This window comes from Microcebus murinus, chromosome 20 (assembly GCF_040939455.1).
Source record: "Microcebus murinus isolate Inina chromosome 20, M.murinus_Inina_mat1.0, whole genome shotgun sequence".
Taxonomy (NCBI): Eukaryota; Metazoa; Chordata; class Mammalia; order Primates; family Cheirogaleidae; genus Microcebus; species Microcebus murinus.
In genome coordinates, this window is record NC_134123.1 from 36,499,607 (window position 1) to 36,524,795 (window position 25,189).

A 25,189-nucleotide genomic window follows, 5' to 3' on the forward strand; every position below is an offset into this window, starting at 1 on the left:
CCGTCCCCGGGACTCTCTCTCGCCGCCGGCCTCGGCCTCCCTTTCCCGCCGGGCCTCTTCTCTCTTCTCTCTCTGTTGTTTTGTTTTGTTTTTGTTTTCGTCTTCTAATCTTTTATTTATTCTTTTTGAGACACGGGGTCCTCGCTCTGTCCTGGCCCCCCCCCCCCCGGGGTTGGAGCGAGCGCCGCCCGTGGCGTCGGCCTCCGACTCCCGGCCTCGAGCCGCGATCCTCCCACCTCGGCCTCCACCTTCCTTGAGTAGCTGGGACTTAGCGGGCGTGTGCCGCCGCCACCGCGCCCGGCTAGTTTTTTTGAATATATTTTTAGTTGGCCGATTAATTTCTTTCTATTTTTAGTAGAGACGGGGTCTCGCTCTTGCTCAGGCTGGTCTCGGACTCCCGGCCTCGAGCAATCCTCCTGCCTCGGCCTCCCTCCTGAGTAGCTGGGACTACAGGCGTGAGCCACCACGCCCGGCTCGTTTTTTTGAATATGTTTTTACTTGGCCAATTAATTTCTTTCTATTTTTAGTAGAGACGGGCTTTCGCTCTTGCTCAGGCCGGTCTCGGACTCCCGGCCTCGAGCGAGCCTCCCGCCTCGGCCTCCCCTCCCAGGTAGCTGGGGCGGCAGGCCAAGTTGAGACTCCACGCCCGGCTCGTTTTTTGCATATATATATATATGTTTTTACTAGGTGCGATTTATTTCTTTTTCTCTTTTATTTTTAGTAGAGACGGAGGGGGGGGGGTCCCGCTCTTGCTCAGAGGCTGGCCTCCACCTCCTGGCCTCCAGCGATCCTCCCGCCTTGGCCTCCCTCCCGAGTACCTGGGACCACAGGCATGCGCCACCACGCCCGGCTCGTTTTTTGTATATATATATATATATATATGTTTTTACTAGGTCTGATTTATTTCTTTTTCTCTTTTATTTTTAGTAGAGACGGGGTCTCGCTCTTGCTCAGAGGCTGGCCTCCAACTCCTGACCTCGAGCGATCCTCCCGCCTCGGCCTCCCTCCCAGGTAGCTGGGACGACAGGCGTGAGCCTCCACGCCCGGATTGTTTTTTTCTATGTGTTTTCAATTGGGCGATTTTAATTTCTATTTTTAGTAGAGACGGGGTCTCGCTCTTGGGCTCAGGCTGGTTTCGGACTCCCGACCTCCAGCGAGCCTCCCGCCTCGGCCTCCCTCCCGAGTAGCTGGGACGACAGGCATGCGCCACCATGCCCGGCTCGTTTTTTTTCTATGTATTTTTAGTTGGCCAATTAATTTCTTTCTATTTATAATAGAGACGGGGTCTCGCTCTTGCTCAGGCTGGCCTCCGACTCCTGGCCTCGGGCGATCCTCCCTCCTCGGCCTCCTCCCAGAGCGCCGGGGCGACAGGCGCGAGCCTCCACCCAGCAAATGCCCCTTTGAAAGAGAACCGGACTCACCCCCGGCCGCCTCTGGCAGAAACGGGCACGTCGGCCCAAAAGCTCAGAGGGAAACCCGAGGGTTGTCCCAGGACAGCCAAGACTGTGTCGGAGCAAAGAACAGAGTCGGAGGCCGGGCGCGGAGGCCCACGCCTCTCTAATCCCGGCACTCTGGGAGGGAGGCCGAGGCGGGAGGCTCGCTCGAGGCCGGGAGTCCGAGGCCGGCCTGAGCTCAAGAGCGAGACCCCGTCTCTACTAAAAATAGAAATGAGCTGGACGACTGAAAAAATACAGGAAAAAAAAAAAATGAGGCTGGGCGTGGAGGCTCACGCCTGTAAGTCCCAGCTACTCGGGAGGGATGGAGGCCGAGGCGGGAGGCTCGCTCGAGGCCGGGAGTTTGAAACCAGCCTGAGCCCAAGAGCCAGACTCCCCCGTCTCTACTGAGAAAAAAAATAAAAAATAAAACAGAAAGAAGGCGGGGAGTCCCAGCTACTCTAGGGAGAGGGAGGCCGAGGCGGGAGGCTCGCCGGGAGAGGCCCGAAGCCGGAGGCCGCCGTGAGTTCTAGAGGCCGAGGCCACACGGCGCTCGCTCCGGCCCGGGCCGGCGACAGAGCGAGACTCTGTCTCAAAAAAAAACAAAACAAAAACAAACAAAAAAAACCAAAAACAAAACAAAACAAAAAACAAAACAAACCCCAAAATACAAAAACAAAACAAAACAACAAAAACAAAAAACCCAAAACAAACAAAAAAAACCCTAAAAACAAAACAAACAAAACCAAAAACAAAACAAACCCCAAAATACAAAAACAAAACATCAAAAACAAAAAAACCCAAAACAAACAAAAAAAACCCAAAAAACAAACAAAAAACCCCCAAAAACAGAACAAAACAAAAAACAAAACAAACCCCAAAATACAAAAACAAAACAAAACAACAAAAACAAAAAAACCCAAAACAAACAAAAAAAACCAAAAACAAAACAAACCCCAAAATACAAAAACAAAACAACAAAAACAAAAAAACCCAAAACAAACAAACCCAAAAAACAAACAAAAAACCCCCCAAAACAAAAACAAAACAAAAAACAAAACAAACCCCAAAATACAAAAACGAAACAAAACAACAAACAAAAAAAACCCAAAAAACAAAACAAACAAAAACAAAACAAACCCCAAAATACAAAAACAAAACAAAAACAAAAAACCCCAAAAAACAAACAAAAAACCCCCAAAAACAGAACAAAACAAAAAACAAAACAAACCCCAAAATACAAAAACAAAACAACAAAAACAAAAAAACCCAAAACAAAAAAAAACCAAAAAACAACAAAAGGACGGAGCTGGAAGACCCGAGGCTTCGGGATTTGGAGGCACGGACTCCACGAGGCCACGGTTATCCGGGCCCGGCCGGGCACGGGGTCTGGGGTCGCCGGGGGTCGAGTTTGGAGCCCGAAAATAAAAAACGCGTGCGTCTGTGGTGGATCGATGGGCCGGTCGGTCGGTTTTTTCGTTCTTGTGTCTTTTTTTGTTTGTTTATTTTAGGGGGGAAACCGAGTCTCCGCCCTGTCGCCGCCCGGGCCAGAGCCAGCGCCGTGGGGTCGGCCTCTAGCTCACAGCGGCCTCCGACTCCTGGGCTCTAGCCTCCCGCCTCGGCCTCCTTCTCCCGAGTAGAGGCTGTGACGACAGGCGTGAGCCGCCACGCCCGGCTCGGTTTTTCTATATATTTTTAGTTGTCTGGCTCATTTCTTTCTGTTTTTTTTTTTTTTTTTTTTTTTAATAGTAGACACGGGGTCTCGCTCTTGCTCAGGCTGGTTTTGAACTCCTGACCTCGAGCGAGCCTCCCGCCTCGGCCTCCCTCCCGAGTAGCTGGGACGACAGGCATGCGCCACCACGCCCGGCTCGTTTTTTTTGTGTATATTTTTAGTTGGATAATCCATTTCTTTCTATTTTTAGTAGAGACGAGGTCTCACTCTTGCTCAGGCTGGCCTCCAACTCCTGGCCTCGAGCGATCCTCCCGCCTCGGCCTCCCTCCCGAGTAGCTGGGACGACAGGCGTGAGCCTCCGCGCCCGGCCTCCCTTTATATATATATTTTTTGACCCGGTATATTCAGAACATCATTCCAACACATAAGCAATGCACAAAAATTATTTATGGATCTTTTTTACATTTTTGTTTTTTTTTTCACCTGAAGTCTCCAAAAACCACGTAAGGGCGTGTCGCCATTGGAGGCTGGCTTTTCATCAGGAATTCGTGATGTGTGTTCAGATGTCACAGAATACACAGTTAAAAACCTTAGACTGAGGCCGGGGGCGTGGGAGGCTCACGCCTGTCGTCCCGGCACTCTGGGAGGCCAAGGAGGGAGGATCGCTGGAGGCCAGGAGTTGGAGGCCGGCCTGAGCAAGAGCGAGACCCCGTCTCTACTATAAATAGGAAGAAATTAATTGGAGAAGTAAAAATATATATAGAAAAAAATGAGCCAGGCGTGGAGGCTCACGCCTGTAGTCCCAGCTACTCGGGAGGGAGGCCGATGTGGGAGGATCGCTCGAGGTCAGGAGTTGGAGGCCAGCCTGAGCAAGAGCGAGACCCCGTCTCTACTAAAAAAAATAGAAATTAATTGGCCAATTAATATATATAGATAATAATCCGGGCGTGGAGGCGCGTGCCTGTAGTCCCAGCTACTAGGGAGGAGGCCGAGGCGGGAGGATCGCTCTAGGTCAGGAGTTCGAAACGACCATGAGCAAGAGCGAGACCCCGTCTCTACTAAAAATAGAAAGAAATCAGCCGGACAACTAAAAATACGTGAAAAAATGAGCCAACCTGTCGTCCCAGCACTCTGGGAGGCCGAGGCGGGAGGCTCGCTCGAGGCCAGGAGTTGGAGGCCAGCCCGAGCAAGAGCGAGACCCCGTCTCTACTAAGAAAATCAGAAAGAAATGAGCTGGAGAACTAAAAATATATATATAAAAAAAAAACCCGAGCCGGGCGTGGAGGCTCAGAGGCCTGTCGTCCCAGCCTCCACTCGGGAGGGAGGCCGGGGCGGGAGGCTCGCTGGAGGCCGCGAGATTTCCCCCGCCGCGTTCAGCTGCGCAGACGCCGCCCAAACCCTGCGGGATCCGTGTGTGTCCCCCGGACGCCGGGTGGGTCCGGCCGGGCCGGTTGTGACATCAGTCGAGGCCAGCGGAATCTAGAACTCGGAACCGGGGGGGGGGGGCGGAGGCCGGGGCTGGGCGGGCACCGAGGCGCAGAGAGGCCAGGGCGTCGTGGGGGCTTCCTTCCTTCCTCTCCAGACAGCAAGGTGAGCCGGGCCCCCACGCCAGCCGTTCCCTATCGGAAAAAATAAAAGGGAGGCCGGGCGCGGAGGCTCACGCCTGTCATCCCGGCACTCTGGGAGGAGGCCGAGGCGGGAGGATCGCTGGAGGCCAGGAGTTCACAATCAGCCTGAGCAAGAGCGAGACCCCCCGTCTCTACTCAAAATAGAAAGTAATTGGCCAACTAAAAATATTTATGGAGAAAACTGTAATCTTAGCAGTCTGGGAGGCCGAGGCGGGAGGATCGGTCGAGGTCGGGAGGTCGAGGCCAGCCTGAGCAAGAGCCAGACCCCGTCTCTACTAAAAAAAATAGGAAGAAATTAATCGGACAGCTAAAAATATATAGAAAAAATGAGCCGGGCGTGGAGGCGCATGCCTGTAGTCCCAGCTACTCGGGAGGGGAGGCCGAGGCAGGAGGATCGCTCCAACTGGGAATTGGAGGCCAGCCTGAGCAAGAGCGAGACTCCGTCTATATTAAAAAAAAAAAAATAGAAAGAAATTAATTGCCTAAATAATAATATATAGAAAAACTGAGCCGGGCGTGGAGGCACGTGCCTGTAGTCCCAGCTACTCGGGAGGGAGGCTGAGGCAGGAGGATCGCTCGAAGTTGCTGCAAGCGCGGAGGCTGAGGCCCTGGGCGACAGAGCGAGAGACTCTTGTCTGGAAAAAGGAAACAAGTGTGCCCCCCTCCCCCGCAGGGTCAAGGTCAAGGGCGGCCGTTGGTGACCCCCAGATTCCGAGCCCGTTGTCGGTTTGTTCTGCGGACTCAGCATTTTGCCGACAAAATGAGCCTCTTTTTTCCGGCCTTCAAAGCGGAGGCCGGGAGATCCCAGGGGGTCAAAGGGGAGGCCGGGGAGGAGGAAGAGGAGGAGGAGGAAGTCCCCTTTATCGTTTTCACGACAAGAGTCTCCCTCTGTCGCCCGGGCTAGAGCGGCCTCGCTCACAGCAGCCTCCGACTCCCGGCCTCCAGCGAGCCTCCCGCCTCGGCCTCCCTCCCAAGTAGCTGGGACGACAGGCATGCGCCTCCACTCCCGGCTCGTTTTTTTCTATATATATTAGCTGGCCAATTAATTTCTTTCTACTTTTTTAGTAGAGACGAGGTCTCGCTCTCGCTCAGGGTGGCCTCGACCTCGAGCGATCCTCCTGACTCAGCCTCCACCGAGTAGCTGGGACTCCAGGCACGCGCCTCCACGCCCGGCTCGTCTTGTCTATATATATTTTTAGTCGTCCGGCTCATTTCTTTCTAATTTTTTTGGTAGATTCGGGGTCTCGCTCTTGCTCTTTCTGGCCTCTAACTCCTGACCTCTATTGAGCCTCCCGACTCAGCCTCCCTCCCGAGTAGCTGGGACGACAGGCATGCGCCTCCACGCCCGGCTCGTTTTTTTTTTCTATATATTTTTAGTTGCTCAATTAATTTCTTTCTACCTTTTTAGTAGAGACGGGGTCTCGCTCTTGTGCTCCTCAGTCCGGCCTCCAACTCCCGACCTCGATCGAGCGAGCCTCCCGCCTCGGCCTCCTCCCAGAGTGCCGGGATGACAGGCGTGAGCCTCCACTGCGCCCGGCCTCATTTTTTTTTTTTTCTGGGACGGGAGGAGGAAGGAGGCTGTCGCCCTGGGCCTCTTGCTCCCTGGAGGTTTGGTGGCTTTCGGAGGACGACAGTCCCTGCTGGGTAGAGGCCCAGGAAGGCCGCGGAGAAGGAGCCCCGGGGTGCAGGACTCTGAGTTTGGATAAGAGACAGGGCCGTGGGCCGGGGTGTCCCCTCGGGAGGTGGCGGGACACCGAGGCCCAACCGTTGGGCCGGTAGAGGCCGCCGGGGGTTCGACAACGGAGGCCACCAACCTCTGGGGCGAGGCCCCCGGCCTCTGGGGTCCCTTAGATCGACCTTTCCCCCCCGAGCAAAAGGAGACATAAAAGGATCGGCCGGGCGCGGAGGCTCACACCCGTCGTCCCAGCTACTCGGGAGGGAGGCCGAGGAGGGAGGCTCGCTGGATCGAGGTCGGGAGTCGGAGGCCGGCCTGAGCAAGAGCGAGACCCCGTCTCTACTAAAAGAAAAAAAAAAATAGAAAGAAATTAATTGAGCAACAAAAAATATATAGAAAAAACGAGCTGGGCGCGGTGGCTCACGCCTGTAGTTCCAGTAGTCTGGGAGGAGGCCGAGGCGGGAGGATCGCTCGAGGTCGGGAGTCGGAGGCCGGCCTGAGCATGAGCGAGACCCCGTCTCTACTAAAAAAAGAGTAGAAAGAAATTAATTGGCCAACTAAAAAATATGTAGAAAAATTGTAAGCGCAGCTACTCGGGAGGCCGAGGTGGGAGGATCGCTCAGTCGAGGTCAGGAGTTGGAGGCCGGCCTGAGCAAGAGCGAGGCCCTGTCTCTACTCAAAATAGAAAGAAATTAGTTAGATGACTAAAAAATATATATATATATAGATAAAGTGAGCCGGGCGTGGTGGCGCATGCCTGTAGTCCCAGCTACTCGGGAGGGAGGCTGAGGCGGGAGGATCGCTCGAGGTCAGGAGGTCGAGGCCAGCCTGATTAGCAGGAGCGAGACCCCGTCTCTACTAAAGAAATAGAACAAAATTAATTGAGCAACAAAAAATATATAGAAAAACTGAGCCGGGCGCGGAGGCGCACACCTGTAGTCCCAGCTACTCGGGAGGGAGGCCGAGGCGGGAGGCTCGCTGGAGGCCAGGAGGTGGAGGCCGTTGTGAGCGAGGCTGACGCCACGGTGCTCACTCCGGCCCGGGCGACAGAGCGAGACTGTGTCAAAAATGAAAACGAAGGCCGGGCGCGGAAGCTCACGCCTGTCATCCCAGTACTCTGGGAGGCCGAGGCGGGAGGATCGCTCGAGGTCAGGAGTTGGAGGCCAGCCTGAGCGAGAGCGAGACCCCGTCTCTACTAAAAAAATTAGAAAGAAATTAATTGGCCAACTAAAAATATATAGAAAAAATGAGCCCCAGGGTGGGTGGTGGCGCACGCCTGTCGTCCCAGCTACTCGGGAGCGAGGCCGAGGTGGGAGGCTCGCTCGAGGCCAGGAGGTCGAGGCCAGCCTGAGCAAGAGCGAGACCCCGTCTCTACTAAAAATAGAAATTACTTAGATGACTAAAAAATATATATATAGATAAAGTGAGCCGGGCGTGGAGGCGCGTGCCTGTCGTTCCAGCGACTCGGGAGGGAGGCCGAGGTGGGAGGCTCGGTTGAGGCCAGGAGTCGGAGGCCGCTGTGAGCGAGGCTGACGCCACGGCACTCGCTCTAGCCCGGGCGACAGAGCGAGACTCTGTGTCTCCAAAAGAAAAAAGAAAAAAACGTCGCGGTGACAATATCGACACACGAGCGCGAATGCGGGAAAATATTTGTTTTATTTTAACGGTCGCGTTTTTCACGCTGTGACGGCCCTGAGATTGTCACTCGCGTCACAGTCCCGGGAGTTTTAGGGTCGCCTGTTGTTTTTGTTTGTTTGGTTTTTTTGAGTCAGAGTCTCCCTCTGTGGCCCGGGCTGGAGTGAGCGCCGTGGCGTCAGCCTCGCTCACAGCAGCCTCCGACTCCTGGCCTCCAGCGAGCCTCCCGCCTCGGCCTCCCTCCCGACTAGAGGCTGGGACAACAGGCGTGCGCCACCACGCCCGGATAAAATTTTGTTTTCTATATTTTTCCTATATAGAATATTTATAGAAAATATTTATAGAAATATAGAAATATTTAATATAGAAATACATAAATATAGAAATATTTACAGAAATATTCTATTTGTAGAAATATTTATAGAAATATAGAAATATTTAATATAGAAATATTTAATATAGAAATACATAAATATAGAAATATTTACAGAAATATTCTATTTATAGAAATATTTATAGAAATATAGAAATATTTAATATAGAAATATTTAATATAGAAATACATAAATATAGAAATATTTACAGAAATATTCTATTTATAGAAATATTTATAGAAATGTTTATAAAAATATAGAAATATTTAATATAGAAATACATAAATATAGAAATATTTACAGAAATATTCTATTTATAGAAATATTTATAGAAATGTTTATAAAAATATAGAAATATTTAATATAGAAATACATAAATGTAGAAATATTTACAGAAATATTCTATTTATAGAAATATTTATAGAAATGTTTATAAAAATATAGAAATATTTAATATAGAAATATTTAATATAGAAATACATAAATATAGAAATATTTATAGAAATATTCTATTTATAGAAATATTTATAGAAATATAGAAATATTTAATATAGAAATACATAAATGTAGAAATATTTACAGAAATATTCTATTTATAGAAATATTTATAGAAATGTTTATAAAAATATAGAAATATTTAATATAGAAATATTTAATATAGAAATACATAAATGTAGAAATATTTACAGAAATATTCTATTTATAGAAATATTTATAGAAATGTTTATAAAAATATAGAAATATTTAATATAGAAATATATAAATATACAAATATTTATAGAAATATTTATAGAAATATGGAAGTATTTAATATAGAAGTATTTAATATAGAAATATTTATATATAAATATATTAATATAGAAATATTTATACAAATATTTTATTTATGGAAATATTTGTAGAAATATAGAAATATTTAATATATAAATATAGAAATATTTATAGAAATATTCTATTTATAGAAATATATATAGAAATATAGAAATATTTAATATAGAAATATTTAACATAGAAGTATTTAATATAGAAATATTTATATAGAAATATATAAATATAGAAATATTTATACAAATATTTTATTTATAGAAATATAGAAAATTTAATATATAAATATATAAATATTTATAGAAATATTCTATTTATAGAAATATTTATAGAAATATAGAAATATTTAATATAGAAATATTTAATATAGAAATACGTAGATATAGAAATATTTATAGAAATATTCTATGTATAGAAAATATTTATAGAAAATATAGAATATTTTCTATATTCTATATTTCTGTATTTTTAGTCGCTCAATTAATTTTTGTCTATTTTTTTAGTAGAGACGGGGTCTCGCTCTCGCTCAGGCTGGCCTCCAACTCCTGACGTCGAGCGAGCCTCCCTCCTGGGCCTCCACCCAAGTAGCTGGGACGACAGGCGTGAGCCTCCACGCCCGGCCTCCGTTTTTTCTATATATTTTTAGTTGCTCAAGTAATTTTTTTCTGTTTTTTTTTTTTAGTAGAGACGGGGTCTCGCTCTTGCTCAGGCCGGCCTCCAACTCCTGACCTCGAGCGATCCTCCCTCCTCGGCCTCCCAGAGTGCTGGGACGACAGGCGTGAGCCTCCGCTCCCGGCCTCCGTTTTTTTCTATATATTTTTAGTTGCTCAATTAATTTTCTTTTCCAGCGGAGACGGGGTCTGGCTCAAGGTCTTCTCGTTCCTGCAGGTTTTTGTCAACAGACCGGAAGCCGCGGCCGGGCTCGCTGGGCGCCCAGCGACACAAGGTGAAGGCCGGGCGGGGACCCCCGTCTTTGCCGTCGCCCCGGGGTCCCCCCCACCCGGAATCTTCTGGGTCTCCCGGACTCCCACTGGTCACCCTAACCCTTCCCAAAGCGGCTCCCAGCGCCTCCCTCACAGCAGCCTCCAACTCCTGGCCTCGAGCGAGCCTCCCGCCTCGGCCTCCCTCCCGAGTAGCTGGGACCACAGGCACGCGCCACCACGCCCGGCTCGTTTTTTCTATATATTTTTACTCGTCCAGCTCATTTCTTTCTATTTTTTTAGTAGAGACGGGGTCTCGCTCTTGCTCAGGCTGGCCTCCAACTCCTGACCTCGAGCGAGCCTCCCGCCTCGGCCTCCCAGAGTGCTGGGACGACAGGCGTGAGCCTCCGCGTCTGGGCAATTTTTTCTATGTATTTTTAGCTGTCCAGCTCGTTTCTTTCTATTTTTTAATATAGAGACGGCGTCTCGCTCTTGTCCTCAAGCTGGCCTCGAAATCCTGACCTCGAGCGATCCTCCCGCCTCGGCCTCCCACACTGCTGGGATTACTATTTTTCTATATATTTTTAATTGGCCAATTAATTTCTTTCTATTTTTTTTTTTTTTTTTTTTTTTTAGTAGAGACAACGGGGGTCTTGCTCTTGCTCGGCCCGGCCTCGCTTTTCCGGGCCTCGATCCTCCCTCCTCAGCCTCCTCACCCTGCTGAGGATCACCATTTTTCTGTATATTTTGTAACTGGCAGACTAATTCCTTTCTCTACATATTTTTTCAGTAGAGACGGGGAGGTCTCGCTCTTGCTCCGCCCGGCCTCCAACACTCCTGACCTCGAGCGAGCCTCCCTCCTCGGCCTCCCCACCCTGCTAAGAATTACCATTCTCGTGTATATTTTTACTCGGCCAATTAATTCCTTTCTCTCTCTATATATATATTTTTTCAGTAGCGACGGGGAGGTCTCGCTCTTGCTCGGCCCGGCCTCGCGCTCCGGGCCTCCAGCGATCCTCCCTCCCGGGCCTCCCGAGCGGCTTCTGACCCCTTCTCTCCTCTCCTGTCCCCCCCCACAGGCACCAACCGCCCCATGAGCCTCCGGCCACCCTCGGCCTCCCCCGGCCCATCCTCCTCGGTCCGGGAGCCTTCGTCGTAAAAAAAAAAAAAAAAGGAGGCCGGAAGAGGAGGCCGGCTCTTCGTTTTTTTTTTTTTTTTTTTTTTGTCTCTCTCTCTCTGTCTCTCTCCGGGCCGGGTGGGGAGGTGACGAGCAGGGTCACCCGGCGCGACCCCAGCCCGCCGCGATGACCCCGGCCCGACCCCATGGCCCACGGCAAGACTAACCACGACCTCTACCTGCAGCTGGCGGCCTCCGCGCCGAGGCTGCTGGCCCGGGCCTCGAGGCTGCTGGCCCTGCTGCGGAGCGCGGGCGTCCCCGTCCCCAAGGGCGTCCGCAACGTCTTCGAGTTCACCTGGGACGAGCTGGTGGCCGACCCCGCGCTGCCCGCGGCCTCCGACATCCCTGGCCTCGAGGTCGTGCTGGGCGTCCCGCCGCCCTCCGCTCCCGGCCTCCCGGAGGCCCCGCCGGCCGCCGCCTCCACGGGCCTCCAGCCTCCCAGGAGGCAGCCTCCCGTCCCGGCCTCCACCTCGGCCTCCACTGCTGCCGCCGCCGCCGCTGCTGCTGCTGCTGCGGGGGGCCCCACGGCGGCCTCCACCTCGGCCTCCCCCGGGACCATGGGGGCCGGCGCGGGGGCCGCGGTGGGGAGGCACCTGGCCTCCTCCGGCCTCCACTCGGCCTCCGCGGCCTCCGCCAACCAGCCCGGCCGGGAGACGCTGCGGAGGTTCCAGCGGCAGTCGGTGCATCCTGCTCACGGAGCTGCTCGGCCTCAAGATGAAGGCCATGGTGGAGGCCCTGGCGGGTGAGGCCGCGCGGACACGGGCCTCGTTCTCAGACCTCCTTCCTCCCTCCTCCTCCCTCCCTCCTCCTCCTCCTCTTCCCTCCTCCTCCTCCCTCCTCCTCCCTCCTCCTCCTCCTCCCTCCTCCTCCCTCCTCCTCCCTCCTCCTCCTCCCTCCTCCCTCCTCCTCCTCCTCCCTCCTCCCTCCTCCTCCTCCCTCCTCCTCCCTCCCTCCTCCTCCTCCTCCACCCTCCTCCTCCCTCCTCCCTGCTCCTCCCTCCTCCTCCTCCCTCCTCCTCCTCCCTCCTCCTCCTCCTCCTCCCTCCTCCTCCCTCCTCCCTCCTCCTCCTCCTCCCTCCTCCTCCTCCTCCTCCTCCTCCTCCCTCCTCCTCCTCCTCCTCCCTCCTCCTCCTCCTCCCTCCTCCTCCTCCTCCTCCCTCCTCATCCTCCCTCCTCCTCCCTCCTCCTCCTCCCTCCTCATCCTCCCTCCTCCTCCCTCCTCCTCCCTCCTCCTCCCTCCTCCCTCCTCCGTCCTCCTCCTCCTCCCTCCTCCTCCTCCTCCCTCCTCCTCCTCCTCCTCCCTCCTCCTCCTCCTCCCTCCTCCCTCCTCCGTCCTCCTCCTCCTCCCTCCTCCTCCTCCTCCCTCCTCCTCCTCCTCCCTCCTCCCTCCTCCGTCCTCCTCCTCCTCCCTCCTCCTCCTCCTTCTCCCTCCTCCTCCCTCCTCCTCCTCCCTCCTCATCCTCCCTCCTCCTCCCTCCTCCTCCCTCCTCCTCCCTCCTCCCTCCTCCGTCCTCCTCCTCCTCCCTCCTCCTCCTCATCCTCCCTCCTCCTCCCTCCTCCTCCCTCCTCCCTCCTCCTCCCTCCTCATCCTCCCTCCTCCTCCCTCCTCCTCCTCATCCTCCCTCCTCCTCCCTCCTCCTCCCTCCTCCTCCCTCCTCCCTCCTCCTCCTCCTCCTCCTCCCTCCTCCTCCCTCCTCATCCTCCCTCCTCCTCCCTCCTCCTCCCTCCTCCTCCTCCCTCCTCATCCCTCCTCCTCCCTCCTCCTCCTCCCTCCTCATCCTCCCTCCTCCTCCCTCCTCCTCCTCCTCCTCCTCCCTCCTCCTCCCTCCTCCTCCCTCCTCCTCCTCCCTCCTCCTCCCTCCTCCTCCCTCCTCCTCCCTCCTCATCCTCCCTCCTCCTCCTCCTCCTCCTCCTCCTCCTCCTCCTCCTCCTCCCTCCTCCTCCCTCCTCCTCCTCCCTCCTCCTCCTCCCTCCTCATCCTCCCTCCTCCTCCCTCCTTCTCCCTCCTCCCTCCTCCTCCCTCCTCCTCCTCCCTCCTCCCTCCTCATCCTCCCTCCTCCTCCCTCCTCCTCCTCCTCCCTCCTCCTCCTCCTCCTCCCTCCTCCTCCTCCCTCCTCCTCCTCCTCCTCCCTCCTCCCTCCTCCTCCTCCTCCCTCCTCCTCCTCCTCCTCCCTCCTCCTCCTCCCTCCTCCTCCTCCTCCTCCCTCCTCCTCCTCCTCCCTCCCTCCTCCCTCCTCTTCCTCCTCCCTCCTCCCTCCTCCTCCTCCCTCCTCCTCCTCCCCCCTCCTCCTCGCTCCTCTATATATTTTTAGTTGGCCAATTAATTTTTTTAAATAGAAAAATTAATTTTTATGTTTAAAATTAATTTTTTTATTAATAAATAACATTAATTTTGATTGATTTTTCTATTTAAATTTTCTGTAATTTTTCTATTTAAAACATTAACTTTTCTATTTAAATTTTCTGTTTTCTGTAATTAATTTTTCCATTTAAAAACTTAATCTTTCTATTTGAATTTTCTATTTTCTGTAATTTTTCTATCTAAAAAAATTTTTTCTGTTTAAATTTTCTATTTTCTGTAATTAACTTTTCTATGTTAAAAAATTTTTTTCTATTCAAATTTTGTATTTTTTTGTAATTAACTTTTTTATTTAAAAATTTTTTTCTATTTAAATTTTCTATTTTCTGTAATTAACTTTTGTGTTTAAAAATTTTTTTGCTATTTAAGTTTTCTATGTTCTGTAATTAACTTTTCTATCTAAAAAATGTTCCCTATTTTTGTTTTCTGTAATTAACTTTTCTATTTAAATTTTGTATTTTCTCTAATTTTTCTATTTAAAAAATTAATGTTTCTATTTAAATTTCCTATGTTCTGTGTTTAAGTTTTCTATCTAAAAAATTAATTTTTATACTTAAATTTTCTATTTTCCGTAACTAATTTTTCTATTTAAAAAAAAAAAATTTTTTTCTGTTTAAATTTTCTGTTTTCTGTAATCATTTTTTTCTATCTAAAAAATTAATTGTTTAGGGATTAAAAACATTTTTAATTAAAAAAAATTAATTTTTATACTTAAATTTTCTATTTTCCCCCGTAACTAATTTTTCTATTTAAAAAAAAATCTTTTTTCTGTTTAAATTTTCTATTTTCTGTAATCATTTTTTTCTATCTAAAAAATTAATTGTTTAGGGACTAAAAAAAATTTTAATTTAAAAAAAATTTTTTTAAGGGAGGCCGGGGGTGGAGGCCGGGGGCGGAGGCCGGGGGCGGAGGCCGGGGCACGTAGGGGCGACGGTCTCTGGGTCCTTCCGCCCCTGCAGGCGCCAACCCGATGGACATCACCCGGCGCTTTGTGGAGGCCAGCCAGCTCCTGCACCTGAACGCCAAGGAGATGGCCCTGGACTGCCTGGTGGGCTCGGCCGGCAGGGACGGCTACGGAGGCCACGCGGGCAAAGGTGGGTGCCCGGGTCGCCCCTGCCCCGCCCCGCGGTGAGACCCCCACACACGATTGCCCACAGGAGGCCGGCAACGGAGGCCGGGCCTGGCGGAGGCTCACGCCCGTCGTCGTCCCAGCACTCTGGGAGGCCGAGGAGGGAGGATCGCTCGAGCGAGGTCAGGAGTTGGAGGCCGGCCCCGGGCAAGAGCGAGACCTCCCTCCCGTAAAAAAAAAAAAATGTGCCCAACTGTCAGAAAAAAAAGAAAAAAGAAGAAGTAAATTATTTTTATTTAAAAAAAAAAAAATAGAAAAAAAAAGAAATGAGTTGGACAACTAGAAATATATACAGAGAAAAAAAAAAATGAGCCGGGCGTGGTGGCGCATGCCTGTCGTCCCAGCTACTTGGGAGGGAGGCTGAGGAGGGAGGATCGCTGGAGGTCAGGAGTTGGAGGCCCAGGCTGAGGAAGAGAGAGAGCCTGTCTCTACTAAGAAAAATAGAAATTAGCCAAACAAGTGAAAATAGAAAAAAAACGAGCCAGGCGTGGTGGCGCATGCCTGGAGTCCCAGCTACTCGGGAGGGAGGCCAAGGGAGGAGGCTCGCTGGAGGCCACCAGGAGGTGGAGGCTGCTGTGAGCGAGGCTGACGCCACGGCACTCACTCCAGCCCGGGTGACAGAGCGAGGCTCTGTCTCCAAATAAAAATAAAGAAAAGAAAATGTCTAGAGGCCGACTTAGATGTTGACAAGAGAACAAAGAAGCGATAGAAAGGGTATTAATTCATTAAAAATAATATTTTTAAAAAAATTAAAAAAAGAAAAAGCAAATTAAAGAAAAAAAAGAAAAAGAAAAGTAATGAAAAAACTAAAGAAAAAAGAAAAATAAAATGAAACAAAAAACTAAGAAAAAAAGAAAAATAAAATTAAAGAAAGTATTAAAGAAAAAAAATAAAATTAAAGACAATATTAAAGAAAAAAGAAAAATAAAATTAAAGAAAACATTAAAGAACAAAACAAAAATTAAATTAAGGAAACATTAAAGAAAAATAGAAAAATAAAATTAAAGAAAAAACTAAAGAAAAAAAAGAAAAAGAAAATTAAAGAAAAAACTAAAGAAAAAAAAGAAAAAGAAAATTAAAGAAAGTATTAAAGAAAAAAATAAAATTAAAGACAATATTAAAGAAAAAAAGAAAAATAAAATTAAAGAAAACATTAAAGAACAAAAGAAAAATTAAATTAAGGAAAAATTAAAGAAAAATAGAAAAATAAAATTAAAGAAAAAACTAAAGAAGAAAAGAAAAATAAAACTAAAGAAAAAACTAAAGAAAATTAAAGAAAAAACTAAAAAAAAGAAAAAGAAAATTAAAGAAAAAAAGAAAAAGAAAATTAAAGAAAAAAATAAAGAAAAAAAGAAAAATAAAATTAAAGAAAAAACTAAAGAAAAAAAGCAAAATAAAATTAAAGAAAAAAAAGAAAAATAAAATTAAAGAAAAAACTAAAGAGAAAAAGAAAGGAGAGAAAGGACAGACCTGAGGAGGGATTGATCGCTCTCTCCCCACCAGACTCCTCCATGAACATCTCGGTCCTGGGCGTGAACTCGCCGTATCAGCTCATCTACGAGTCTTCTACGGCCTGCCTCAGTTTCTCCCTCTCCACGGGGAAGGAGACTAGGAAGAAGACAGGTGACTTAAAAGAACGTGGTGGTTCCCGGCCCGATCCGGAATTGGGGCCACACCCTAAACCTCCCGGCCTCCCTGACCTCCCGGCCTCCCTAAACCTCCCGGCCTCTAACCTCCCTGCCTCCCTGAGCCTCCCGGCCTCCCGGCCTCCCTGAACCTCCTGGCCTCCCTGAACCTCCCGGTCTCCCTGACCTCCCAGCCTCTCTAAACCTCCCAGTCTCCCTAAACCTCCCGGCCTCCCTAAACTTCCCGGCCTCCCTGAACCTCCCGGCCTCTAACCTCCCTGCCTCCCTGAGCCTCCCGGCCTCCCGGCCTCCCTGACCTCCTGGCCTCCCTGAACCTCCCGGTCTCCCTGAACCTCCCGGCCTCCCTGACCTCCCAGTCTCCCTAAACCTCCCAGCCTCCCTAAACCTCCCGGCCTCCCTAAGCTTCCCGGCCTCCCTGAACCTCCCGGCCTCCGTGAACCTCCTGGCCTCCCTGAACCTCCCGGCCTCTCTAAACCTCCTGGCCTCCCTGAACCTCCCAGCCTCTCTAAACCTCCCGGCCTGCATAACCTCCTGGCCTCCCTGACCTCCCGGCCTGCCTGAGCCTCCCAGACTCCCTGAACCTCCCGGCCTCCCTGAACCTCCTGGCCTCCCTGAACCTCCCGGCCTCCTTACACCTCCCGGCCTCCCTAAACTTCCCAGCCTCCATAAACCTCCCAGCCTTCCTGAACCTCCCAGACTCCATAAACCTCCCTGAGCCTCCCCAAACCTCCTGGCCTCCCTGAACCTCCTAGCCTCCCTGACCTCCTGGCCTCCCTAAACTTCCCAGCCTCTATAAACCTCTTGGCCTCCCTGAACCTCCCGGCCTCCCTGATCTCCCGGCCTCTCTAAACCTCCCGGCCTCCATAACCTCCTGGCCTCCCTGAACCTCCCGGCCTCCCTGAACCTCCCGGCATCTAAACTCCCGGCCTCCCTAAACCTCCCTGCCTCCCTAAACCCCCCGGGCTCCCCGAACCTCCTGGCTTCCCTGAGCCTCCTGGCCTCCCTAAACTTCCTGGCCTCCCTGAACCTCCCGGTCTCCCTAAACCTCCCTGCCTCCCTGAACCTCCCAGCCTCCCTGAACCTCCTGGCCTCTAAACTCCCTGCCTCCCTAAACCTCCCGGCCTCCCTAAACCTCCCGGTCTCCCTGAACCTCCCGGCCTCCCTAAACCTCCCGGCCTCCCTGACCTCCCGGCCTCCCTGAACCTCCCGGCCTCCCTGAACCTCCCGGCCTCCCTAAACCTCCCGGCCTCCCTGAACCTCCCGGCCTCCCTGAAACTCCCGGCCTCCCTAAACCTCCCGGCCTCCCTGAACCTCCCGGCCTCCCCGAACCTCCCGGCCTCCCCGAGCCTCCCGGCCTCCCCGAACCTCCCGGCCTCCCGGCCTCCAACCCCAGGCAAACCGAAGCTGCTGGTGGAGGACTTCAGCCCGCCGCCCACGCACCGGGGCGGGCCCGAGACGTCCTCCGAGGGGCTGGAGGTCAGCGACCCCTGCCCCGAGGCCCGCGAGAAGCTGCAGGAGATGTGTCGCCACATGTGAGCGGGGGAGGGGTGGGGGACCCCTGGGTGACCCCGTGACCCCCCCAGCGACCCCGTGACCCCCCCCAGGCGGGCGTGGGGACCCCGTCCCCCGGCTTGCGAGCAGACACGCACACGCCCCACGGCCCCGTCCTCCTCTCCTCCGTCTGGCCTCCCTGCCTCCACCCGGCCTCCCTGCCTCCACCCGGCCTCCTTGCCTCCACCCCGTGCCCGTTTCACGGACGGGGGAAGTCGAGGCAGCCCGAGCAGGTGAGGGATGAATGCGGCAGCTCGCTCGGCCGGACCCGGCCTCACCGACGACCCCGACCCAGGGCCGGCCTCCCCGCCCGGCCTCCACCTCCGCGAGCCTCAACGGTGACACCGCTTTGCGAGACCGCTCGTGGTTTGGGCTCCCCGGGTGGTTTTTTTTTTTCTTTTTGAGACAGTCTCGCCCTGTCGCCCAGGCCGGAGTGAGCGCCATGGCGTCAGCCTCGCTCACAGCGGCCTCCAACTCCTGGCCTCCAGCGAGCCTCCTGCCTCGGCCTCCCTACAAAGGAGCTGGGACGACAGGCGTGCGCCACCACGCCCGGCTCGTTTTTTCTATATATATATTTCTAGTTGGCCAATTAATTTATTTCTATTTTTTAGTAGAGACAGGGTCTCGCTCTTGCTCAGGCTGGCCTCCAACTCCTGGCCTCGAGCGATCCTCCCGCCTCGGCCTCCCTCCTGAGTAGCTGGGATGACAGGCATGCGCCACCACGTCCGGCTCGTTTTTTTCTGTATATTTTTAGTTGTCCAGCTCATTTCTTTCTAATTTTTTTTAGTAGAGACGGGGTCTCGCTCTTGCTCAGGCTGGCCTCGACCTCCAGAGCGAGACTCTGTCTCAAAAAAAAAAAAAAAAAATATATATATAATAAAAATAGCTGCACATAAACAATGCCTGTAAAAAAAAAAAAAAGAAAAAGAAAATAAAAGTAAAAATAAAAAAAACCTGCCATTCTAACAGGTATGAGGTTGTATATAAAAAGAAAAGAATAAAAAAAAATAAGGAAAAGAAAATTCAAGAGAAGAAAGAGATGTTCTGCAGGGATTGCCAGTGAGCCACAAAATTTAAAAAGAAAGAAAGAAAGAAAAAAAGTAAAATTAAAAAAAAAAAGCCATTCCAACAGGTATGAGGTGATATAAAAAAAAGAACAAAAAAAAAATAAGAAAAGAAAATTCAAGAGAAGAAAGATTACCAAGTGAGCCACAAAATTTGAAAAGAAAGAAAGAAAAAAGCAAAAATTTTTTTAAGAATGCCATTCTAACAGGTATGAGGTGATATAAAAAAAAAGAAAACAAAAAAAAATAAGAAAAGGAATTTCAAGAGAAAAAGATTGCCAAGTGAGGCACAAAATTTAAAAAGAAAGAAAGAAAAAAAAAGTAAAAATTAAAAAATATATGCCATTCCAACAGGTATGAGGTGATATATATATATATAAAGAAAAGAACAAAAACAATAAATAAGAAAAGAAAATTCAAGAGAAGAAAGATTGCCAAGTGAGTCACAAAATTTAAAAAGAAAGAAAGAAAAAATTTAAAAATAAAAAAAAAAATGCCATTCCAACAGGTATGAGGTGATATATAAAAAAAAAAGAACAAAAACAAAAAAAAGAAAAGAAAATTCCAGAGAAGAAAGATTGCCAAGTGAGCCACATAATTTAAAAAAAAAAAAAAACGTAAAAATTTTTAAAAATGCCATTCCAACAGGTATGAGGTGATATATAAAAAAAGAAAAAAAAAAAAAGAAAGAAAAGGAATTTCAAGAAAAGAAAGATTGCCAAGTGAGCCACAAAATTTAAAAAGAAAGAAAGAAAAAAGGTAAAAATTAAAAAAAATATATGCCATTCCAACAGGTATGAGGTGATATATATATATATAAAAAGGAAAAGAACAAAAACAATAAATAAGAAAAGAAAATTCAAGAGAAGAAAGATTGCCAAGTGAGCTACAAAATCTAAAAAGAAAGAAAGAAAGAATTTTTAAAGAAATGCCATTCTAACAGATATGAGGCAATATAAAAAAAAAAAAAAACAAAGAAAAATAAGAAAATTCCAGAGAAGAAAGATTGCCAAGTGAGCCAAAAATTAAAAAGAAAGAAAAATGAAAGAAAGAAAGAAAGAAAGAAAGAAAGAAATTTTAAAAAATGCCATTCTAACAGGTATGAGGTGATATATATAAAAAAAAGAAAAGAACAACAACAAAAAAAATAATAAGAAAAGAAAATTCCAGAGAAGAAAGATTGCCAAGTGAGTCACAAAATCTAAAAAGAAAGAAAGAAACAAAGTAAAAATTTTTAAAAAATGCCATTCTAACAGGTATGAGGTGATATTAAAAAAAAAAAAAGGAACAAAAAAAATAAATAAGAAAAGAAAATTCAAGAGAAGAAAGATTGCCAAGGGAGCCACAAAACCTAAAAAAAAAAAAAAAGAAAAAGAAAAAGAAAACACTAAAAAAAAGAAAGAAAAATAAAACACTAAAAAAAGAAAGAAAAATAAAACACCAAGAAAAATGAAACACCAAAAAAAAGAAAGAAAAGTAAAACACTAAAAAAAAGAAAAAGAAAATGCTAAAAAAAAGAAAACACTAAAAAAAGAAAGAAAAGTAAAACACTAAAAAAAGAAAGAAAAGTAAAACACTAAAAAAAAGAAAGAAAAATAAAACACTAAAAAAAGAAAGAAAAATAAAACACTAAAAAAGAAAGAAAAATAAAACACTAAAAAAAGAAAGAAAAATGAAACACTAAAAAAAAGAAAGAAAACACCAAAAAAAAGAAAGAAAAATAAAACACTAAAAAAAGAAAGAAAAATAAAACACTAAAAAAGAAAGAAAAATAAAACACTAAAAATAGAAAGAAAAATAAAACACTAAGAAAAAGAAAGAAAAATGAAACACTAAAAAAAGAAAGAAAAATAAAACACTAAAAAAAGAAAGAAAAATGAAACACTAAAAAAAAGAAAGAAAAATAAAACACTAAAAAAAGAAAGAAAAATGAAACACTAAAAAAAAGAATAAAATAAAACACTAAAAAAGAAAGAAAAATAAAACACTAAAAAAAGAAAGAAAAATAAAACACTAAAAAAAAAAAGGAAGAAAAAGAGGGCGAGATAGAAGAAAGATAAAAATAACAACAATAAAAACAATGCAAGAAAAGGCAGCAGAAATAAATGAACGAGGACTCCGCTCTGGAGGCCGAGGGCCGGGGCCGGGTGTCACCGGGGGACGGGCTGGTGGGTGGGTGGGCGTCCCGGGTCCTCGGGGATCCTGGAGGCCGGAGGGAGGCCGGAGGGAGGCCAGACGGAGGCCGGGCCGTTGCTGTCGCCCCTCCGCCCGCAGAGAGTCCGAGCGCGCCCAGTGGAGAGGCCGGAACGTGTCCTGCCCGGTCGTCCTGCGCAACTACAAGGCCAAGATCCCCTCGCACCAGGCCCTGACCCCGAAGGGCGAGGGCCTCGGCCTCCACCACCAGGCCTCCTCCCACCCCCTGCCTTCCATGCGGCACTCGCAGGACTGGAGGCCCTCCAGGAAGGCCGCCAAGCTGCACTACACCTTCTACGACGGGTCCTCCTTCGTGTAGTATCCTTGCCAGGGCCGCCCCGGCCTCCCTCCCCGGCCTCTCTCTCCCTGGCCTGTCTTCCCAACCTCTCTCCCCGGCCTCCCTCCCTGGTCTCTGTTCCTGGCCTCCTCTCTTCCTGGTCTCTCTCCCCGGCCTCTCTCTCCCCAGCCTCTCTCTCCCTGGGCCTCTCTCTCTGGCCTGTCTTCCCAACCTCTCTCCCCGGCCTCCCTCCCTGGTCTCTGTTCCTGGCCTCTCTTCCCAGCCTCTGTCCCTGGCCTCCCTCCCTGGTCTCTGTTCCTGGCCTCTCTTCCTGGTCTCTCTCCCCGGCCTCTCTCTCTGGGCCTCTCTCTCCCCAGCCTCTCTCTCCCCGGGCCTCTCTCCCTGGCCTGTCTTCCCAACCTCTCTCCCCGGCCTCCCTCCCTGGTCTCTCTCCCTGGCCTGTCTTCCCACCTCTCTCCCTGGCCTCCCTCCCTGGTCTCTGTTCCTGGCCTCTCTTCCCAGCCTCTCTCCCTGGCCTCCCTCCCTGGTCTCTGTTCCTGGCCTCTCTTCCCAGCCTCTCTCCCTGGCCTCCCTCCCTGGTCTCTGTTCCTGGCCTCTCTTCCCGGCCTCTCTCCCTGGCCTCCCTCCCTGGTCTCTGTTCCTGGCCTCTCTTCCCGGCCTCTCTCCCTGGCCTCCCTCCCTGGTCTCTGTTCCTGGCCTCTCTTCCCGGCCTCTCTCCCTGGCCTCCCTCCCTGGTCTCTGTTCCTGGCCTCTCTTCCCGGCCTCTCTCCCTGGCCTCCCTCCCTGGTCTCTGTTCCTGGCCTCTCTTCCCAGCCTCTCTCCCTGGCCTCCCTCCCTGGTCTCTGTTCCTGGCCTCTCTTCCCGGCCTCTCTCCCTGGCCTCCCTCCCTGGTCTCTGTTCCTGACCTCCCTCCCTGGCCTCTCTCCCCAGGCCTCTCTCCCCAGCCTCTCTCTCCCCGGGCCTCTCTCTCCGCAGGCCTCCCTCCCCGGCCTCCCTCCCCGGGCCTCTCTCTCCCCGGGCCTCTCTCTCCCCGGGCCTCTCTCTCCTCAGCCTCTCTCCCTGGCCTGTCTTCCCAACCTCTCTCCCCAGTCTCCCTCCCTGGTCTCTGTTCCTGACCTCCCTCCCTGGCCTCTCTCCCCTGGCCTCTCTCCCCGGCCTCTCTCTCCCTGGCCTCTCTCTCCCCAGGCTTCTCTCTTCCCGGCCTCTCTCTCCCCGCCCTGTCTTCCCAACCTCTCTCCCCGGCCTCCCTCTCCCTGGCCTCTCTCCCTGGCCTCTCTTCCCAGCCTCTCTCCCTGGCCTCCCTCCATGGTCTCTGTTCCTGGCCTCTCTCCTCTGCGTCTCTCCCCAGCCTCCCTCCCTGGCCTCTCTTCCCAGCTTCCCTCTCGGGCCTCTCTTCCAAGCCTTCCTCCTCATCTTCCCTTCCCGGCCTCTCTCCCCGGCCTCCCTCTCGGTCTTGCCTCCCCGGCCTCTCTTCCTGGCCTCTCTCCCCGGCCTCCCTCCCCGGCTTCTCTCCCCCTAGCCTCTCTCCCCCTAGCCTCTTTCCCCATCCTCCCTCCCCGGCCTCCCTCTCTCCCCAGCCCCGGGGACGTCCCCCTCAAGCCACCAAATATGTCAAAGCTCTTCCCCCGCGAGGGGAGGCCGAGGCGAGCAGGAAAGGGGCCGAATCTGAGCTTTCTCTGAACTTGATCCCTGCTAACTCGTCCCTCTCCTCCCGCTCCTCGTCCTCGACTACCCTGGGGTTCTTTTTATTTTTATTTTTATTTTTTTTTATTGACACATATTAGTCGAGCCAGACGCCCCCGCCCGGGAGGGGCGATGACAAGAGTCTGTCCAGGCCGGGCACGGTGGAGGCTCACGCCTGTCATCCCGGCACTCTTGGGGGAGGCCGAGGAGGGAGGCTCGCTCGCTGGAGGCCAGGAGTTCGAAACCAGCCTGAGCAAGAGCGAGACCCCGTCTCTACAAAAAAAAAAAAAAAAAAAAAAAAAACAGAAAGAAATCAGGCAAACACCTAGAAACCAGCTCTTTGCTCAGGCCGGCCTCCAACTCCCGGCCTCCAGCGAGCGAGCCTCCCTCCTCGGCCTCCCCCCAGAGTGCCGGGACGACGGGCTGGCTGATTTTTTCCCCATATTTTTAGTCGTCCGCTTCATTTCTTTCTATTTTTTTTTTTTTTTTTTTTGAGTGGAGACGGGGTCTCGCTCTTTGTTCAGGCCGGCCTCCAACTCCCGGCCTCCAGCGAGCGAGCCTCCCTCCTCGGCCTCCCAGCGTGCCGGGACGACGGGCTGGCTGATTTTTTCCCCATATTTTTAGTCGTCCGCTTCATTTCTTTCTATTTTTTTTTTTTTTTGAGTGGAGACGGGGTCTCGTTCTTTTCTCAGGCTGGCCTCGAGTGAGCCTCCCTCCTCGGCCTCCCAGAGTGCCAGGACGACAGGTTGGCTAAATTTTTCCACATACGTTTAGTTGTCCGCTTCATTTCTTTCTGTTTTTAGTAGAGACGGGGTCTCGCTCTTTGCTCAGGCCGGCCTCCAACTCCCGGCCTCGAGCGAGCGAGCCTCCCTCCTCGGCCTCCCCCCAGAGTGCCGGGACGACGCGCTGGGTGATTTTTTCCGCATATTTTTAGTCATCCGCTTCGTTTCTTTCTATTTTGAGTAGAGACGGGGTCTCGCTCTTTGTTCAGGCCGGCCTCCAACTCCCGGCCTCGAGCGAGCGAGCCTCCCTCCCCGGCCTCCTCAGTTCTCCTTGACCGCCCGTGCCAGCTACCCCTCGGGCAACATCGCCGTGAGCCAGATCCCCACCTGCTGCCGGGCCAAGACGATCACCTGCCTGTTCAGCGACACGCCCGGCTTCCCCCTGCTGGCCCTGTTCAGCCCCGAGGGCCAGGGCTGCGTCCAATACAACCTCAAGACCCGGTGGGTGGCTCGGGGCGGGGAGGGACCCAGGCGGGGACCAGGGGTCCCCCGGGCGCGGCGGAGGCCCCCCACGCCTGTCGTCCCCGCACTCTGGGGGGAGGCCGAGGAGGGAGGATCGATCAGTAGAGGCCAGGAGTCGGAGGCCGGCCTCTGGGCTCAAGGGCGAGACCCCGTCTCTACTAAAAATAGAAAGAAATTAGCCGGACGACTTAAAAATATGTGGAAAAAATTAGCCAGCCTGTCGTCCCGGCACTGTGGAAGGAGGCCGAGGAGGGAGGATCGCTCAGTAGAGGCCGGGAGTCGGAGGCCGGCCTCTGGGCTCAAGAGCGAGACCCCGTCTCTGCTAAAAAAAATGAAAATGAGTTGGACAACTAAAAATATATGGGAAAAATTAGCCAGTCTGTCGTCCCAGCACTGTGGAAGGAGGCCGAGGAGGGAGGATCGCTCAGTAGAGGCCGGGAGTCGGAGGCCGGCCGGCATCCGGGCTCAAGAGCGAGACCCCGTCTCTGCTAAAAAAAAAAAAAAATGAGTTGGACGACTAAAAATATATGGGAAAAATTAGCCAGCCTGTCGTCCCGGCACTGTGGAAGGAGGCCGAGGAGGGAGGATCGCTCAGTAGAGGCCAGGAGTCGGAGGCCGGCCTCTGGGCTCAAGGGCGAGACCCTGTCTCTGCTAAAAAAAAAAAAATAGAAAGAAGTGAGTTGG

At 50.5% G+C, this 25,189-nt stretch overlaps 1 protein-coding gene and 1 long non-coding RNA gene across 2 annotated transcripts in view; both read left to right on the forward strand.

Annotated features, from left to right (window-relative positions):
• Window positions 1–4,611: 4,611 nt before the first annotated feature.
• LOC142862567 (uncharacterized) lies at window positions 4,612–11,335 on the forward strand. The gene is made up of 3 exons (XR_012913645.1): window positions 4,612–4,695; window positions 10,131–10,188; window positions 11,242–11,335. It is a non-coding gene; the product is annotated as an uncharacterized LOC142862567 (long non-coding RNA).
• Window positions 11,336–11,396: 61 nt separating this feature from the next.
• The window catches only part of C20H3orf20 (chromosome 20 C3orf20 homolog), a 30,426-nt gene continuing 16,633 nt past the window's right edge, over window positions 11,397–25,189 (forward strand). The window contains 7 exon segments of the mRNA XM_075995587.1: window positions 11,397–12,025; window positions 12,027–12,081; window positions 14,657–14,791; window positions 16,330–16,449; window positions 17,866–18,004; window positions 21,362–21,598; window positions 24,332–24,484. Of these exon segments, the coding sequence (XP_075851702.1) occupies window positions 11,486–12,025; window positions 12,027–12,081; window positions 14,657–14,791; window positions 16,330–16,449; window positions 17,866–18,004; window positions 21,362–21,598; window positions 24,332–24,484 (1,379 nt within the window). The 5' untranslated portion in view covers window positions 11,397–11,485.